General features: G+C 35.8%; 1 protein-coding gene and 1 long non-coding RNA gene across 6 annotated transcripts in view; one reads left to right on the forward strand and one right to left on the reverse strand.

The window, feature by feature from the left end:
- Window positions 1-2,114, reverse strand: part of LOC117411144 (uncharacterized) — a 28,843-nt gene extending 26,729 nt beyond the window's left edge. For both annotated transcript variants that reach the window (XR_009328869.1, XR_004545768.3), the window contains exons 1-2: window positions 1,893-2,114; window positions 1,065-1,194 (exon numbers count right to left, since the gene is read on the reverse strand). This is a non-coding gene — a long non-coding RNA (uncharacterized LOC117411144). The remainder of the gene's footprint in view (window positions 1-1,064; window positions 1,195-1,892) is intronic.
- A 36-nt stretch (window positions 2,115-2,150) lies between these two features.
- Window positions 2,151-18,183, forward strand: part of LOC117411143 (prospero homeobox protein 1-like) — a 40,504-nt gene continuing 24,471 nt past the window's right edge. Inside the window, exons 1-3 of one of the 4 annotated variants that reach the window (XM_059025316.1) lie at window positions 2,151-2,384; window positions 6,734-8,524; window positions 14,470-14,578. In XM_059025316.1, coding sequence (XP_058881299.1) covers window positions 6,801-8,524; window positions 14,470-14,578 — 1,833 coding nt within the window. In that variant the 5' untranslated portion in view covers window positions 2,151-2,384; window positions 6,734-6,800. Of the gene's footprint in view, window positions 2,385-2,410; window positions 2,448-2,817; window positions 2,948-6,733; window positions 8,525-14,469; window positions 14,579-18,183 lie in introns of those variants that run through there. The other 3 variants (XM_059025319.1, XM_059025318.1, XM_059025317.1) reach the window with 3 other exon arrangements.

Consider the following 18,183-nt stretch of genomic DNA (forward strand, 5'->3'; position numbering starts at 1 on the left):
AACGTCATTAATATACTTCCAAACCATGAGTATAATACCTTATAGTAGTTGCACTGTCATAAACACTGTTTAAAATCTATTCATATGTATTTATTAGTTCGTTTATTTATTTTGAATGAATGAACACCAGTCCAGTTAGCTTATTAAATACCGGTACAATGAAAAACATTATTGTTGGTAGCCTACAACATCTGTTCAACTTAATTGCAGATGGGCTATACCTATCCTTTTATGTATTAAAATAATTTAACAGCAAGAAAATGTTATAATACTCGATTCATAGCATGGAAATAAAAAAAAAATCATCAGGGGAGCTTTACAATTTAAAAGAAACACACGGGCTATACATAACCAGCCCTATATTGTGTAAAGTAGATTGAGAAAATTATGTTTTAATTTGAAAAGTTTTTAAAATTCCCACTCCTTGGGAATACACTTGTGCTGTCCTTTTACGTCTTTTTTTCTAGTTTTAAATTTGATTGGGAACATACTTAATTAATGAGATGCGGTCATTCAGTGATTAGGGTCCTGTTTTAATGTGGCTTCCCTTATACCTTCACTTATTAAGGAAACTGTTTATACTCTGTTAAGGTACTTTGGCACGTGACAAAGCGCCTTGCTGCAGTTTTATTTAGGTTAAATAGCAACAATATTGAGACTGACAAACTGTGGCTTTACTAAATTATCAAATTACTTTTTGTTGAAGGCATTTTATCTAAGCTTTTATTGACTCACTTCTAAAAGTTTATAATTCCCCGAAATATCACAATGAGACATGCTTTTTAAAGGAAAAAAACAATGCTGCAGTTACTGTCGTGATACTTCGTTGCTGTCACAGCACCTTGCGGAGTACAAGTGCAGTAGTAAGATTATTTGAAAGCGCCCATGAAACCAGATTTGATAACAATAGCCTATCTATAGGGAACGTTGCATTGTATTGTTGGGGGCATTACAATGTTAGAATTGGAACTGAAGTTCACATTTGTTTCAGAGCGAGTGGTAACTGCAGTATTCTTTACTTTATTAATGATATAATGTGTACGTACAGTACATAGGCTACATACCTGGGCAGGCTATAGGAGTTTTCAGCCCTCTGTATTCGCAGTCAAGAACTGAAGGTTGTACATGTCTTTCAGACATACAGTGGTGTGTTCTAGGCCTGATTCACCCAAGGTTTACACGTCCACGCCTCATCTATGAAATATCTTATTTAATCAGTTTATCTGTCTTTTATATTTCAAGCAATGTACCTGGGTAAAATATGTTTAGTCTATTTTATTAAGAAAAGCGACCTTTGTTTGTAGTTTTAAATAGGAAACAAGTTCAATCATGTTGTGGACAAAGAACAGTACCGGGTATACCTTAAAGGTGACGATCAAGATGTTTTAGCTATCTACCCAGTTCCATGCTCTTAAATTTATGGCTCTGTAATACATGTAGATTGAGCATCAACATCAAGGGATTATATATACAATTACACATATGCATTTAAAAATACATATTAAAAATGCTTGTATAATTAAAAAAAAAAAAAACAACATACTCCGAATTAATTGAACACACCAATTATTTCAATTAATACATGGAAAGATATGATTCAAAAATAACCTTTTTACGGTTAAGGGTTTTACCTTCAGTGAACGTACTGATAAAAAAATAAATAAAACCTAGTTTATGATATTCGTAGGGCCACAGGTAAAAGTGCATAATTTTATTCGGCCTGGATTTTGTTAGAAAAGCAATATGCACGTCTTTAAAATAATCTTACAAATTATGCTTCTTCAACATATCTCTGTCTTTTGTCCGGACTAGACGGCACATTTTCCTTAGGCAATGGTTAAGTGATTGAAAGCCAAAGTGTGACCTTAAGTTAAAGGTTATCGGTTACTTACTGTCCTTATTTCAATAGTGCAGTGCACCTAATAACGAAAAAGCCCATGCAACTGAAAAACACATCCATCAACTTTCACTTGCAGGTTGCTGGGAAGGTGTTACAATAATCGTCTTTGACTATCAGTGTCCAGCCATTCCCCTTTTTTTCTCGGTTAAGTTCAGTGTTTTGTATTCCTCTAAATCCAGAGCCCAGTTCTTATTGGTAGGTGGAAGTGTTACATCACAATGATTATGACGCGCCGTCTTCCTGTTTCCTTCAGCTGCGTCTTAAAGTGAATCTTGTTGGTGGTAGAGAACAGCTCTGCCTAGCTCGGCTCGCAGAGAAATACAATTACAGTCCCAGAAAGAAGAGCGGCGCAAAAGAGCTCTTTTCCTCTTTCACGCACATCACTCTTGCCTGCCCTGAGAAATTACAATATTCATCACCAGCCGAACAGCCCTCTGTATCTTCTTTCAGTAGAAAAGACGCTCAATTTCTTCTCATCTGCTGAGTAAGTAACCTTGTCCTTAGATAGCTCCCGTTTCTGGTAAGCAGCAGCGCTCGAACTTAGTAGGTAATATGCAGAAAGTAATTGCTAGATTTATTTAATTTAATTTAATTTAATGTAATTGATTTAAAAAATGAACTTAAGACGTTTGCAAAGTCTTCTGTTTCTCAAGCGAATGAGTATTCTCACAAAGTAGAAACGTGGTGTTACCTTTATGATTAAATTGTGCTTAATTTAATTAAGGATGTTTAAAAAAAGAAAATGAAAAAGTGAACCTTTGTTCGTTTAACATACTGTATGGTCCTTTAAGTCTTTTGTACTGGCATATGTTCTCTTTGTCTTTTGCTGTCTGCTTTTTTGTTCATCTCACCAGGTACCCATTTGCTTGTCATTTGCATGCCTACTTCCCATTTTTCCTTCACTGGTGTTTAGTGTTAGTTGCATTACATTTGCGCTCTTTTTGTTGGGTTCAGTGTTTTGAAAATCCAATGTGATTATCTGCTCTGTTGATGTTACGAGCGGGACTCGCTGGTGTTGTACTGATTGGATTTGCTTGAAAGTTTTCCGTGAGTAGTGTTGAAGCTAGGTGAACACGTATTTTCGCCTTCAGATTTCCCCATTGCTCTTCAGGGTTATTCATGTATTTGCAGAAACCCGCAAATCGTCTGAATGAAAGCAAAAGGAATTTCGGATTTATTGTATCAAATGTTCGCTTTCATGACTGTAGTTTTGGATGTAAAGAGTTATTTGCTGCAAAACTATTGATGTAGCCTACATTGAAATGTTAGAGACGTGTAAACACTTAAATAAGTAGCTTAAAATGTGTGTAGACATAATTAAAAATATCTAGAAGTCTATATGAAATCGTAATCTAGAGACCACTATGAATTCATGGCGACAGAATTGAAACTGGAATTAAAAGTATAATTCTTTCGAATCAGTATGTTTATATATGTATGCTTATATATGCATGTGTTATATATATATATATATATATATATATATATATATATATATATATATATATATATATATATATATATAATGTGTGTGTGTGTGTGTGTGTGTCTCATATTTTAAAATGTGTTTGGGTATACTTCAAAATCAGTATTTTTGTTTACCCGACTTTCAATTTTTAATCAGAATTGCGTCTTGTTTCTTAAGGGTGTAAATATTAGGGGTTCGAACTACAAAAAAGATACGTACGTTAACACTGCAAAGATCAGTTTCCTTTGTAAAACAAATTGGTTGGAGACTTAGAAGCATACTGCGCATGGGCAACTGGAGACAGGTGCGTTGTGTGTGTCTAAAAAGACAGGTGCGAGTTACTTTCTTTAGAACCACAGCGACTTTGGCTATTGTTGAAGCTATTATTATGCGCTTAGCTTACTGTCAGACACGAGGTCCTTAAGTGTTCTTAAGCACCCGAAACTCTATTATTATGTCTTTGGTATACATAGGCTTACATGAAAATTGTACATTATGTGTTTTTGTTTGTTTTTGTTTTTTACAGCAGAACATGTGTGTTTTTAAGCATTTAGAATATATCTCCCGAGGTCCCATTTGAAAAATTAGCGTGCATTTGTAACTTTAAATATTACTGTTACTACTTCAGAAGTTAAATGAAATATATTGTTTGTCGATTATGTTTGTATGCTATTGGACATTCACGTGTCTTACACATTAAAGAAATATGCTTGAATTAATAAATGATAGTTCTAATAAACACTTAAGGTAAATTATAAAATGTATTTAAACATGTTTTTGTAGTTCCCTTAAAAGCTTAAACTTTATTTTTAAAGCCTAATTTTACATTTTGGAAGAAAATTGTGCCACTTAGTTGAGTGCACCAGAATTCCATCATTAAAATGGCTGCACAGTTTCTAGTAGAAGTGTAGGGCAACCTTCAGCATCTGAACACCAGTCCTAATATTGGCATTTAATTCATTACGAGCTTATAAAAAAGGCAGTCGATCATTTTTCTCTGGAACATGCTTTAGTGAACTAAGTTTTATACACAGTATGTAGTAAAGATGTTAAAGGTCTTCACCTAAACTAAATCTTTTGTATCATTTTTAAGATAACAGTTCAAATATGTATACAATTATATTCTTGTAACCAACTTCTTTACCAAATTGTCAATTATATTTAAAGTAAATGGCATAACATGTTTTAATAAAGAAGTCTACATACGTGGGCAATATACACACACAATACTGACTAGATTGATGTTGTAAAAGTTTGTTTTCCTGTTTGCTGTCTGTGTAATTTAAGTTGCCAATTCTTAAAATAAAATAAAAATATTAACATACAGCATAGTACACTAATCTAGCAAATCATAAACTTTGCTTTTTATTGAAAGTGTGTACTCGTTGTACAGCATTCTTACATGTAAATAAATGTATTTGCATTGAGTTTAATATAAAACGTAAACAAAAAATCTGGGAAAAAAAAAACAAAACACAAATATAATTGACTGGAAAGAACCACTGTACTACAGTGTACAACTACGAATGCAGTTAGTTGTGTATACATTAATATATATAAATATATATAAATAAATAAACTTTAATACAAGGATCAGGCTCTATCTTCTCAATACGTTTGTATTAAATTTTGCATATGATAACATAATAAAAACTAGAGTAAAAGTGGACATACTGTATTGGTGAAATATCTTGTATGAAAGGGAAAAAAAGCAACCATATGTATATAATTGGTTCTGGAAATTCATTAGAATTATTTCATGCTGAAATGATGCCTTTTTTGCAAAGATAGATAATTATTCTGTACAGCCAACCACAGATGCTGTCCTGGAGAGCACGTAGGTGTTTTTACAGGTGAACTGAAAGAGGTGGGAGCCGTTCCAAAGAGTCTACATGCTGCCTTTGGCAAGACACCCTATTATTGCGAAGATGGCTTCTGTTAGGCGGATGTAAAGTTTAGCATCAGATACACGTTTTAATGAAATACTGATCTATAAAGTAATGTGTATAGTGAGCCAAATGCAGGTGGCTCCCAGTCGTATACAAAAGTTGTATTCAGCTATAATAGTAATTTTAGCTAATACATGCCATGTTGAACCAACAATAGGGAAGTGTTTGTATTTCTAGGGAAATTCATATTCTGTTAAATAACCGGTTTTCCTTTGCTCGTGTTAAAAAATAACATTAGGTTTCTCAGCCACATTGTATATTTCTTAGCACCTTTTCTTCTGTTAATAATGCAAATAAGTAGCATATAATTTAACCCTTAAAATAGTATTTTTTACATTACTATTCTATGTATTTCAGCGTTTTAATTGATTGAATCATTTGAATATGCATGCCTTTAAACCAGAAGTTAATTATAATGACACTTATTTGAGCTCTTTGTTATCTTTTAGGTATCATTTAGATATCTTTGAGGTATAATTCTTTTCATATAGGTATAGGTATAATTATTTATAACAAAAAGTTGGATTAAGAGTTACTTTTGAAACCCTTTTTTTTCATAAATTTCACTGAAATGCCCTAAAATATATTAATACTAACTGTCGGCTATCACTGAATGTTACTTCTCATACACTAATTATTTCTTTGCATGATTTTTCTTTATAAATGTTAACTAAACTCCCTTTCTGTAACTGTGGATATGATGCTAAAGACAACAGTTTTCTGTAGTTTTCTTTTGCGCATGCTGATGTAAATGGGGACAGGACCAAATAATTATCCTAATTATATGCAGTGCTTTGTCCTGTTATAGTGTGTCCTGCCTTTTGAAATTGAAATTTGGGTGAGCTGGGGGGTGGATGCTGGGGGGGGGGGGGGGGGGCTCTAGTATCTTACCCAACATAATGTGTATTTGGGTTCTTCTCTACAACAACTTAAGTTGCTACTCAGCACCTTGAGACACAAGGGTGTGAAAGGCTCTATAATAAATTAGTTATTATTATTATTATTATTATTATTATTATTATTATTATTATTATTATTATTATTACTATTATTATTACTACAGTATATCCCAATATACTATATTTAATCCGATAGCTGTTACAGACATTGTTGTTGATAATATATTGTTTTCCTCAAGATAAACTGTTATCGTTTAGGAATTTGTACATGAGCATTATATTACTGGTGGTACTTAAGCAGTTTGTGCGTGTTTTTTGTTAATCTATCTTAAACCACCGGAGCAGTTATATTTAAAAATATATATTTCAACCACAGTGCATTATTGCAATAATTGTAATGTGCCACAAATCTTAGTAATGCCCCATGCATTTTATGTTTTATTCAGAATTGAGTTCAGGAAACTTGGAGAAATAAAAAAAAAAAATGATTCATCAGTCCTTTTGTTCTGTTGGCCAGGGTCCCAGGATTCTCGAGCTGTGCCCAGCTGACAAGCTTTTGAAGATGGCACAATAACAGTCGAGTGATGCCTGACCATGACAGCGCAGCCCTCTTAAGCAGACAAACCAAGAGAAGAAGAGTTGACATTGGAGTGAAAAGGACTGTAGGGACAACATCTGTGGTTTTCACTAAAGGAAGAGCAACCTTATTCAGTGCCATGAATCCCCACGGTTCCGAGCAGGACGTTGAGTGTTCAGTGGTGCAGCATGCAGATGGGGAGAAGTCAAACGTGCTCCGCAAGCTGCTGAAGAGGGCAAACTCGTACGAAGATGCCATGATCCCTTTTCCTGGAGCAACCATCATTTCACAGCTGTTGAAAAATAACATTACCAAAAATGGTGGCACAGAGCCCAGCTTTCAAGGCAGTGGGCTCTCCAGCACAGGCTCAGAGATTCACCAGGAGGACGCCTGCAGTAACTCTTCGCGAGAAAGCCCCCAAGAGTGTCTTTCCCCATTCAGCAGGCCGACCATGAGCCAGTTTGATATCGAGCGTCTTGGTGATGAGCACCTGAGAGCCAAGCGGGCCAGAGTGGAGAACATAATCCGCGGTATGAGCCACTCTCCCAGCGTTGCTCTACGCGGAAATGAGAATGACAGAGAGGGGGCGCCACAGCCCCCCAGCCCCCGGGAGAGTTACCGGGAAAACAAGCGCAAGCAGAAGCTGCCCCAGCAGCAGCAACAGAGCTTCCAGCAGCTGGTTTCAGCCAGAAAGGAGCAGAAGCACGAGGAGCGCAGGCAGCTGAAACTACAGCTGGAGGACATGCAGAAGCAGCTGCGGCAGCTTCAGGAGAAGTTCTATCAAATCTACGACAGCACAGATTCGGAAAACGAAGAAGATGGTAACTTGTCTGAAGACAGCATGCACTCGGATGGCATGGACCACCAGGCCCAAGACTCGGTGGCTGACAGATCAGACAACGAAATGTCCGATTTGGACCCAGGGCATTTCATCGACCGTGCACGTGCCCTCATTAGGCAACATGCAATGATGACGGAAAAGCCTAAAAGAGACAGCCAGAGAGGGAAAGACCAAGGGCCAGCCTCCATGCACACGGAAGGCAAGCAGCTGGCTGAGACATTAAAACAGGAACTGAACACTGCCATGTCCCAGGTAGTGGACACAGTGGTTAAGGTCTTCTCAAAACCCGTTCCTCAGGTCTTTCCACCCCTCCAAATGCCTCAAGCCCGGTTTGCTGTCAATGGGGAGAACCCAAACTTCCACGCCGCCAACCAGCGGTTACAGTGCTTTGGCGATGTCATCATTCCTAACCCGCTAGACACTTTTACCAACATGCAGATGCCTAGCTCCAATGACCAGACAGAAGCACTGCCCCTGGTGGTTCGAAAGAACTCATCTGACCAATCATCCTCCACTCCCACCCCTGTAGGCCATCACCATCACCACCCTTCCCTGCATCCGTCTCCACTGTCAGCCACTGTGGGCTTTGGCTCTCCTTCTTTCCGCCACCCCTTCCCCCTTCCCCTCATGGGCTACCCATTTCAGAATCCTTTAGGCACCCCTTCAGGTTCCTATTCGGGGAAAGACAGAGTGTCTCCAGAATCCTTGGACTTGTCCAGGGAGGCCACTAGTCTACGGACCAAGATGTCATCCAATCACATGAACCATCATCGATCTTGCTCACCTTCATACCCAGGCAGCACAACTGAAGGCCTATCTTTGTCCCTCATAAAATCTGAGTGTGGAGACCTTCAGGACATGGCAGAGATTTCACCTTATTCAGGAAGTACAATATCCTTTTTTAAAAGAAAAAAATAGTGAAAATATGCTTTTGTGTTTGTGTTTATGTATATGTAGCTTGTTTAGTAAGCTATCAATTGATTACTAGAGAGGATTTCGGGGGTTATGGTTAGGATTCCTCAGTACTTCAGAGAGCACTGCAGGGCTTTATAACATGGAACTAGATTACCTGATGGAACGCTAATTGTTATCTTTATAGAACACTACAGGGTTGCAGCATAGAGATAAAGTAGTCTCTGGCTAAGATAACACCCCTCAGGAAGCAAGCAAAGTGTTCTTTTCGCCGGAGCTGACCACCAGACACAATATGAATCAATCAATAAATAAATATGTATTACTTGTCATGACGCACGTGCATCAACATATGAAATGAACAGAATAAGAGAAATGCAAAGGCAAGTGTACGTTAATAAACTATAATAATAAAGAAACAGACAAACTAACGTTAATACACTAACTGTCAAACTAAATTAACACAGCACCCCTACACATGTTAAAAAATGCAGCAGCAGCTCTATATTCATTATGAATACACGTACAGGATTCATAATGAAATATTTAAGACATGCACAAAATTATTTAACAGAATGGTGAAGCAACTCGCCAGAACGGGAAACACCAAATTGCTAGCCATTTATTTAGATGCCATTTTCTAGCGATGAGGTTCACTCGTGGAAATCAGAATACAACACAAGCCAGTGAACCAATCAGTGTGCCTAAGACACTCTCGTGATAACAGTTTTGAAAAGATTGCATAAACCATTTGAATTGAAGTTTGATGATGAGTTATCAGGTTACAAAACAATACTGTTTCAGTTGTGAACAAATCTCTAGAAGTGCCACAAAAGGTGTTCTTTTAAGCAAAGTTCCTGTTCCTTTAGGCAGAACATTTACAATGGGAAAATTGTTTCACCACAAGGTTGTTCTCTTGGCTGAAGTGTTCTTTTAGGAGGTGTTCCTATACGTGGAGACTACTGTACTTAGATTTAATTACAATCAAGTAATTGTCTTGTCCATTAACCCCTGGGTTCTCCCAATAGTCTTATAATGAAACTCGGTGCATCATTTCAACCTTTTAAATGTATGTTAAGTGTGATTGTGCTGTAAGAACTTGCTTCTGTTCCCATTACTTAAGCAAACACAAGAAGTTTTTCCCCACCTGCTGTTGCAGTTATAGTCTTCTGTTGTGTGGGAATAAACTCTGTTCATGCAGACACATAAAAAAAAAAAATCATTACAAACCAGATCTTTGGTAGAGATCCTTTTGAAAATGTATGCACTATTGTCCCTGTTCAAGAAATTAGAAGGTTAAAATGAATAAGAAATATAGTTTATGATTCAGTTTATTGAATTATTATTATTATTATTATTATTATTATTATTATTATTATTATTATTATTAGAGTAGCAGCAACTGTGGTAATAATATTCCTACATTATTATTATTTTAGGGCTATTTTTCAATCCATATCTTTTAGGTTAGTTTTAGGTCTTTTGAAACAAACAAACAAAAACGATTCCCTATTGCATATGTATGCCTGTGTGATAAAGCCCCACTTTTCCCAGAGGCTCGTCCCTTTTTTTTATCATATCACATTCTAAATGTAATAATTACAGTTTCTATTTATATTTTTACAAAGATTTGTTGACTACAGTCACTTACTTGCTGCACCACTTGCTGTTGCCTGGCAGCAGAGTATTTCCCTTTCCTTTCTTTGAAGCTGCTGTTAGCAGGTGTTTGCAGGTAGCTGTTTATCTTTCAAATGGTTTCTTAACCTTTAGAGTAAACTGTGTTTGAACCTGCTAATTTATTCAGTGCTTGTGATGTATTTGAATTCTAGAGACAAAGAATAATATATATTTTAATGAAGTGATATCTAAATAAGGCTGAGGATTGCTAAAGTAAATGAATTACTGAATCCAGTCTTTCAATGCATTGATTTTCTTTTTGTTGTTGTTTTTTAAGATGCCAGGAAGGTGCACATGCATCATGAGTTCAAATTAATATATTTAATCAAATATTAAGTTTTATTCAAATCCAAGAAGAAACAGACAGCCAATTGTTTTTGTCCATGAGAGTCATGATCTTCCTTGTCACATGGCCTCTTTGCATCTCAAGAAAAATAGCTTTGTTCTGTTCCCAAAACATTTGCATTCAGCATATCGAAGCACAAGCCATGGGTTTGTGCAGTTCTAAGACCTTTGTGCAGGTGAAGGCACTTTGCATTTACAATAGATTAGGATCTGAACTTTAAGAGACACACAAAATAATGTAAAGCCCCTTATTAAGAGAGATAGATAGTGGAGTAGTAAAATACAATATTCCCGCTATGAGCTTGTAGGATGTAAAATGCTATTAAAAATAAATAAATAAAATGTCCCTCTTTTGGTTTTGTAAAAACAAAAGTAGTCTCTCTATATAACTATAATCCTAAATGGAACAATAGTAATTAGAAATAGCATTACAGCAGTCCAGTAGCACACAGTACACTGCACTGGCTGATAACTGGACTGCCAGTAGTTGGCAGGTATTTGTAACCAAGAAATCCATTCAAGTGATTATTTGTGTTCCAAGCTCTCTGATTTATTCCACCACTTGGCTGGCTACCTTCATTATTAATTGCAGTGCATGTCTTTCCAAGACATGATCCTAATATCATTGCATTTAAAGCACAGGCAAACTTGCAGCCATGTCTCAGGTGATAACGGTGATCTGTAATGTGCCTTGTAAATATACAACACCCAGATTTGCAGGTTGTTTGAACACTGCTTTAGGTTCAGCTGCAGTGCAATATTCCTCTAATCTTTTATGTTCCTGAGCAGATGTCTTTCATTAATTTATGGATTTATCGTCTTTTTTTTTATTATTTATTTTTTTACACCTGGCAGCTGGTTCGAGTTTCAGCAGTTATTTTCTATTTTGCATGGCACCATAGAATTGAATGTCATCTGTCTTCACAAAGCTGTGGCTGAAAAAATTGAGACATATAAGCTACCAGGACATAGCTTGTTTGCTCCCTACTCCCACTCCCTCATTTTAACTCCTTAATATTTAGTTGTGCTAATTTTCTTTCCTGGCCTTGAATGGGGCTTAGCTTGTGTTCAGTGCAGCTGTATGTTTACCAAATCTATTCCATCATGAGTCATTGTGCGCGTGTAAATATCCTGGAAACAGCTAGTGCTTTCTTGGAAGAATAGTTGCCTTTCAGCACAAACACTTGAACAGGGAAATTAGTCAGTTGGTCTATTACTGTTTGTTTTTAAAGACTGATTATTAGTATTGTATTATTATTAACTCACCAATATGTTCACCTGGAGATTTGTAGTATGCACATCCCAAAAACTGTTTTGTTTTCCTATTGTAATATTGGCTTCCAGTGATGCTGAAAAGCAATATTGAGCTGCAAATGGTTGAATGATAAAGTATACTGTATGATGCATTTGGCCAAAGAGATATATCCAAGTTGACTTGTTTGCATAATTAAAAAAGAAAAAGAAATACCCAACAAAGGTCAGGTAAAAGAAAAAATCCTGCAGATTGGCATACTGAATGAGCATTGAGTTAAAGTAACTCTGGATTTGAGACTGTTTCATGCACACAATATAGTAGTTTCCCACCCTGTAAATAAGAACCATTGTCTCCTTTTAATTTTACAGTTTGTATTCTGATCTTTCTCAAAAACCAAAAAGAACTTCAGTTACTGAGAATTATGTATTTATTTATTTTTTTTACTTTTAAAGGTATTGGTATGAAACACTTTAATGTTGGGACTAATGGCACTATAATTAATTGGGGCATTTAATCCATGAAAGATGATCAGATTTGATTAAATGATAAATTAAATGTTACCAGTAAATACATCACTTTTATTAAACTCCTTAAATCAGTTTAAAAATAAAGGTATTTACTCAAATCACTGTCTCTGTCCTGGAAACTTCAAATATTTCTTTTACTAAACATTTTAGGATACCTAGAATGCAGATTGTTCCAGGCCACACGATCACCAGATCTACCAACAGGAGTCATGTTTCATTTCATTCTCACCCATTTTTTTGTCTGGGAAATAGAAAACAAGATTTACTGGTTCCATGTTTCTGTTTAATTGTTCCATTCGAAAATGCTGTTGTCTGAATTGATGAGAGTGGTTTAATATGCACTTTGGGTTCTGGGCAGGATTCCTAATTTCTTCTGTTCCAAAAAAGATAGATCATATAAATAGTATCCACTGACTTCTGATAAATTAGGTCAGTGTTAATCTTTTAAACAGATCAGGTTTATGACTTAATTGAGATGAAATAATGCAAAATATTTAAAAATCTGCAAAATAACATACTTTGAAATTAGCTTTACAGAATAATTAATGAAAAGGCTCATTTGGTTATTCAACATTTGTTTTTTTAGCATTGTCAGTTCTGTACCGTGATTTGCATAACAATTCGGAAAAAATTGCCCAAATCGTGCCCTTGTGTAAATGTATTTATTTATTTTAAGCATTTTCTAATTTGTGAATGAAAGTTTTGGCTCCTTCGGATGTCCTGTCTCAGTGAAAGCAGACGGCTTGCCTTACTTTCTTTCATTTGGTGCTGTTATTTCACTTATGCGTTATGACAGATGGCACTGGAGGAGAGTAATACTCTTTTAGTCTTCCCTATCAGTCTAATGGAGGTCATTGAGGGTTCTTTCAACTCTCCTCTCTTGGCACAAGAAGCATGTCAATCATGAGTTATCATCTATGCAATCATTAAGCTTCTGAAATACAAAGAGCCAGTTCAATCAAGTTGCTTCAGAGTTTGCTAACGTAGATAAGGTTTTTTTTTTCTTCAAGCAAGGATGTTGACCTAGAGAAATTAGTTAAACTTTTATTTCTGTTCTCCCTCCACTTAAATTGGATCTAAATGTATATTTCATAAACATTTGTGAAATAATAACAATCATCTAATCTTCAACTTTTACAGTACATGTGGGCTATAATAAAATGCATGTGAAAATGAACCATTTCTATTGCACACAGTATTATAAAATAGCAAGTAAACAGCACACAAACAGAGCTAGGAGATGAGCAGCATTTATAAACTTTTGTGAAGAACCCTCCTAATTGACCTTGTGGAGCCACATCGATTTTTCTCCACATGCATCTTCATTTCTGATAAATTATGAAGCCGTTAATTTGCAGAGGAAATGGCAGGACCAGTCTGCGGCACAGATGTGACCAATTCCATCCTAACTCGCAGTGCGCAAAAGAGTGCCAAGAAACTGTAGGATAATTGGGATGTCTAGATTGCTTCGGTTAGCCCCACTTTCTCCTGGGACTTGCTTCAGTAGCTTCTGTTTACAAATCTAGAGGGTAATGATGTTTCCAGATAAATAGGCCCCTTTATTTGGGTAAGTAGACATTTATTGATTAGCTAACCCACATTTATTGATCTAGTCACCCCAAAAGACCTTTTTATTGTTAGTAAAATATCCTTTGATATATCTTGACTTAGCACATCTTCTAAATGTAAGGTGTTACCTGTTTTCTTAGGTACTAAAATACTAATATGCTACAGCACATTTCTGTACTCTGTTACCTATTATACATGTTGTACCTTGCAATACCTCAACCTTACAATTGCAGCTACTGCTTGTATGTATAGGAGTATGTTAGGAGTATGTTAAATGATTATCTATATAAGCCATGTACACTACTTGCTATTGTATTACTCCTAGTCAAGTAGACTAGTTATTTTTAATATTCTCAAGTTTTGTTCCAGGTATTGGATTTACCTACTTCAAATGAATATTCATGTTAGCTTTGTTCATATGTTTGCTCATATGTTAGATGAGTTTGTGCATAATTAGCTTTGGGTTTAGGGGGCTGAGGGGGTGATATGTGTATTGAATTGTGCATATCTAAATATGGTTGGACACATTTTCCTTAATTAACCTATAGCAAATTCAGGAAGGACTTTCACCTAACCACTTAAAAAAGGCAAAGCTGATGTTCTTTTACACAAGATACCCAAGCTCCAACATGCTCAAGATGTTCTTCTCTGATGTGAAGGTAAGATTATCTTTTTTTGGTGCTGTTTAATGTGAAATAGTTGTTGTGTCTTCTTTCTTGGGATAGCGATGGAGGGACAATATATTTAAACAAATAATCAACTTTGAAATGGTCTTTTCTAACTTCAGTTCAAATTTTTAGTGTCAGCATAGACTTGAAAGAACAAATGATGAGAAAAGTGCTTCTATCTTCATTGTTTAGAGGTTTCTATGCTCGAATGCTTCTGACAACATATGCGTGCTTCAAGAGCTTTTGTTGTATAAAATCTTCGTACATTCAGCTGCTGCTTCGGAATTAAAAACAAAACAACAACAACAATGGTGATTATTGTCTCTTATTTACAACTTAATTTGTTGTTGATTTCAGTGTACACTGAGCATAAGGAGGATAAATAAAGTGACAGATTCAGGCCACATTATTCAAATGAGGATAGGAAGGCTGTCCCCTCACAGCTGCACTCTCCCTCTGCCTACCGAGTTACACAACCTCCTAACTTTGTCATTGGGGGCTACTGACCTGTCAGTAATTGCACACCATGTGGCTAACTGTACCGGTGTAAACTACTACTCAAGAAAACCATACTTCACAATTGATACTGCTGATTTCAATTTCCCCATAGTATTTTACCAATTTGTTCATTGTGTCTATTTACAATGTTTTGTTGTTTTCTTTCTATGGTCTTTTAATGTGTCATTTAGGGCCCTCTTGAAAAAATGTGTTTATCTATATTAAAAACAAAACAAAAAAATCACCAACAAAAAAAATAAGTTCCAGACTCTACAAGACCACCTCCCCCATGTGCAATGAATAATATATATTGAAATAAAAAAACCCTGACACAAGTGTATTGCGTTTTAAAGCATGACAGAGGTGTGGTTAAGATGAGATAATCCCACCCACAAGGCCTTACGCAGCTTTTTATATGAATGTGCAAATATGTTTCAATGTTATTAAAAGGAATTCTTAGGAATATCATTTTTCTAAGTTTGATAAATGGCATAATTGTGTGAGCTGCTAATACTGACCTGCCATTGCTTGTGTGGTGGAGAAATTCAGGCTGACACACTGAATGGAAGTTCGCATTCACTATTAACATGCATTGTGGTAGTTATAACGATATTCAACACAACATAGTACCAATGAGTTCTTGTAAAAAAGAAGAAAAAAATATAGATTGTTTCAAGGGTTTTTTTAACTAAGTTTTTCAATGTTTCTGCTTCCCTCATGTGGCCTTGTGAAGAAGGGATGCTGAAGTGTGCTGTTGAAATAAGTGTGGGGAGCACTCATTTTTTTCTTCACTAATTGCTTACCAAGAATCGTGCATCATATATGACTTTGCGAGATATACTTAGGATTTACTGTAACTGTTTTGCTAGGGGGGAGAGCTTAGGTCGGCCAGGGTGTCCTCGTCTCACCGCGCACTAGTGACCCCTGTAGTCTGGCCGGGCGCCTGCGGGCTTGCCTGTAAGCTGCCCAGGGCTGCGTTGTCCTCCGGCACTGTAGCTCTGAGGTGGCTGCATGGTGAGTCCGCGATATGAAAAAAAAAACGGGCGACTAATGGCACACACTTCGGAGGACAGCGTGTGTTCGTCTTCGCCCGTCAGCGCAGGGGTGGGAGCGATGAGCTGAGCTAAACAAAATAATTGGACACTACTAAATTGGGGAAAAAATAACAAAAAACTAATTGGCTACTACTACATTTTATTAAAAAATAATAAAAATAAAAAAGCAGCGGTCGGCTGATGGCACACGCTTCGGAGGACAGCATGTGTTCGTCTTCGCTACTCCCGAGTCAGCGCGAGGGTGGTAGCGGTGAGCTGAGCATAAAAATAATTGGATATTCTAAATTGGGGGAAAATACAAAAAGAATTGCCAACTACTAAATTTATTAAAAAAAACAATTAAAGGCCATTTATATTGAATTAATAAAACACAGGGTTATATAATTTTGCAACCGTGCAATATTGGTGTGAGGCCTAAGGTGCATGAACATTAATCAAAACTAGCTATAACTGCAGTAGGCATTTACCAAGCAGCATGTTTTTTTAAAGTTAAATAATGGGTATAATTAGAATGTGTGTATATATATATATATATATATATATATATATATATATATATATATATATATATATATATATATATATATATATATATATATATACATATATATATATATATATATATATATATATATATATATATATATATATATATATATATATACACACACACACACAGTTGTAGTCAAAAGTTTACATACCCCAATGGAAAAGTATAATTTCTCGAAAACAAATAATTATAAGAAATCTTTTGTAGCAAAAGTTTTGCTTTTGTGGATGAGGAAAAAAAGTTACAAGAAATAGAGTCTACAGTTATTTATTTCCGAATTTTCTTTGCAAAACTCGTAAATGAAATTAATAGCTAGTTGAGGCACCTTTAGCAATAATAACCTCTTTTAAACTATTAGGATATTTGTCAATGAGCTTTTGGCATGATTCTTGAGTGATTTTTTTTTTTTTTTTTTTTTTTTTTTTACCATTCTTAAACCCAAAATTGTTCCAGTTCATTCAAATTCCGAGGACTTCTCTTGTGCACAGCCTTCTTCAACTCATACCAAAGATTTTCAATCAGATTTAGATCGGGACTTTGACTAGGCCATTCCAGAACTTTGATTTTATTCTTCTTTAACCATTTTGAAGTAGATTTTGATGTGTGCAATCAATCTCGGATTGTTATTAATTCTTCTACTTGTTCTTGGTGAAAGAACCTTCTTTCTTCCAGGCAAAGGGAGCATTATGACAGTACCGTGAGTCTTGATAATAGAAACAATAGTTGAAATTGGGATACTCAAATGCTTGGAAATCTTCTTGTATCGTTCTCCAGCTTTATGACAATAAATATTTTTCTGCCCAAGCTCTTCAGGTAGCTCTTTACTTTTTCCCATATTAACTTATTGGTAATGACAGCAATCATCCTTTGCCTAACCCTGTCATACTCGCTAAGAATGTTCACCTACAATCCAGCATTTTCTAGACTTTTCTAGAATTAGGTTCTGCATTATCGTATCGAAATTTCCAGCACCTTTTAGACAATAATATAATAGCATCAAAGGGTATGAATACTTTTGAATTAGCATTTTTGGAGTTTTGCAAAAAAATTGCTGAAATAAATAATTGTAGACATCTATTTCTTATAACTTCTTTTTTTCCTCATCCACAAATGCAAAACTTTTGCTACAAAAGATTTTTCCTGAAATTCTTTGTTTTCGTGAAATATCTAGGAATTATACATTTCCATTTGGGTATGTAAACTTTTGACTACAACTGTGTGTGTGTGTGTGTGTGTGTGTATTGTTACCCGGCCGCCACTCACGGTCGTTCGTTGCCCCTTTCAAAATGAACCCAGGACACAGAAATTGAGTTTTTGAGCGCTGACGCGCTATTTTTAATAAACAACAGAAAAAAAACACCGAGCTCCGTTTTAGAGTGCTGACTACACATGTCAGGAACCTTTTCTAATTCACAGGACAGCTGAGCTGTTTTACCTGTTAAAAATAAACACACAGTTTAACAATAAAACAAAAGGAACACACAGTTACCTTT

The sequence above is a fragment of the Acipenser ruthenus genome, chromosome 6 (assembly GCF_902713425.1).
Source record: "Acipenser ruthenus chromosome 6, fAciRut3.2 maternal haplotype, whole genome shotgun sequence".
Classification (NCBI taxonomy): domain Eukaryota; kingdom Metazoa; phylum Chordata; class Actinopteri; order Acipenseriformes; family Acipenseridae; genus Acipenser; species Acipenser ruthenus.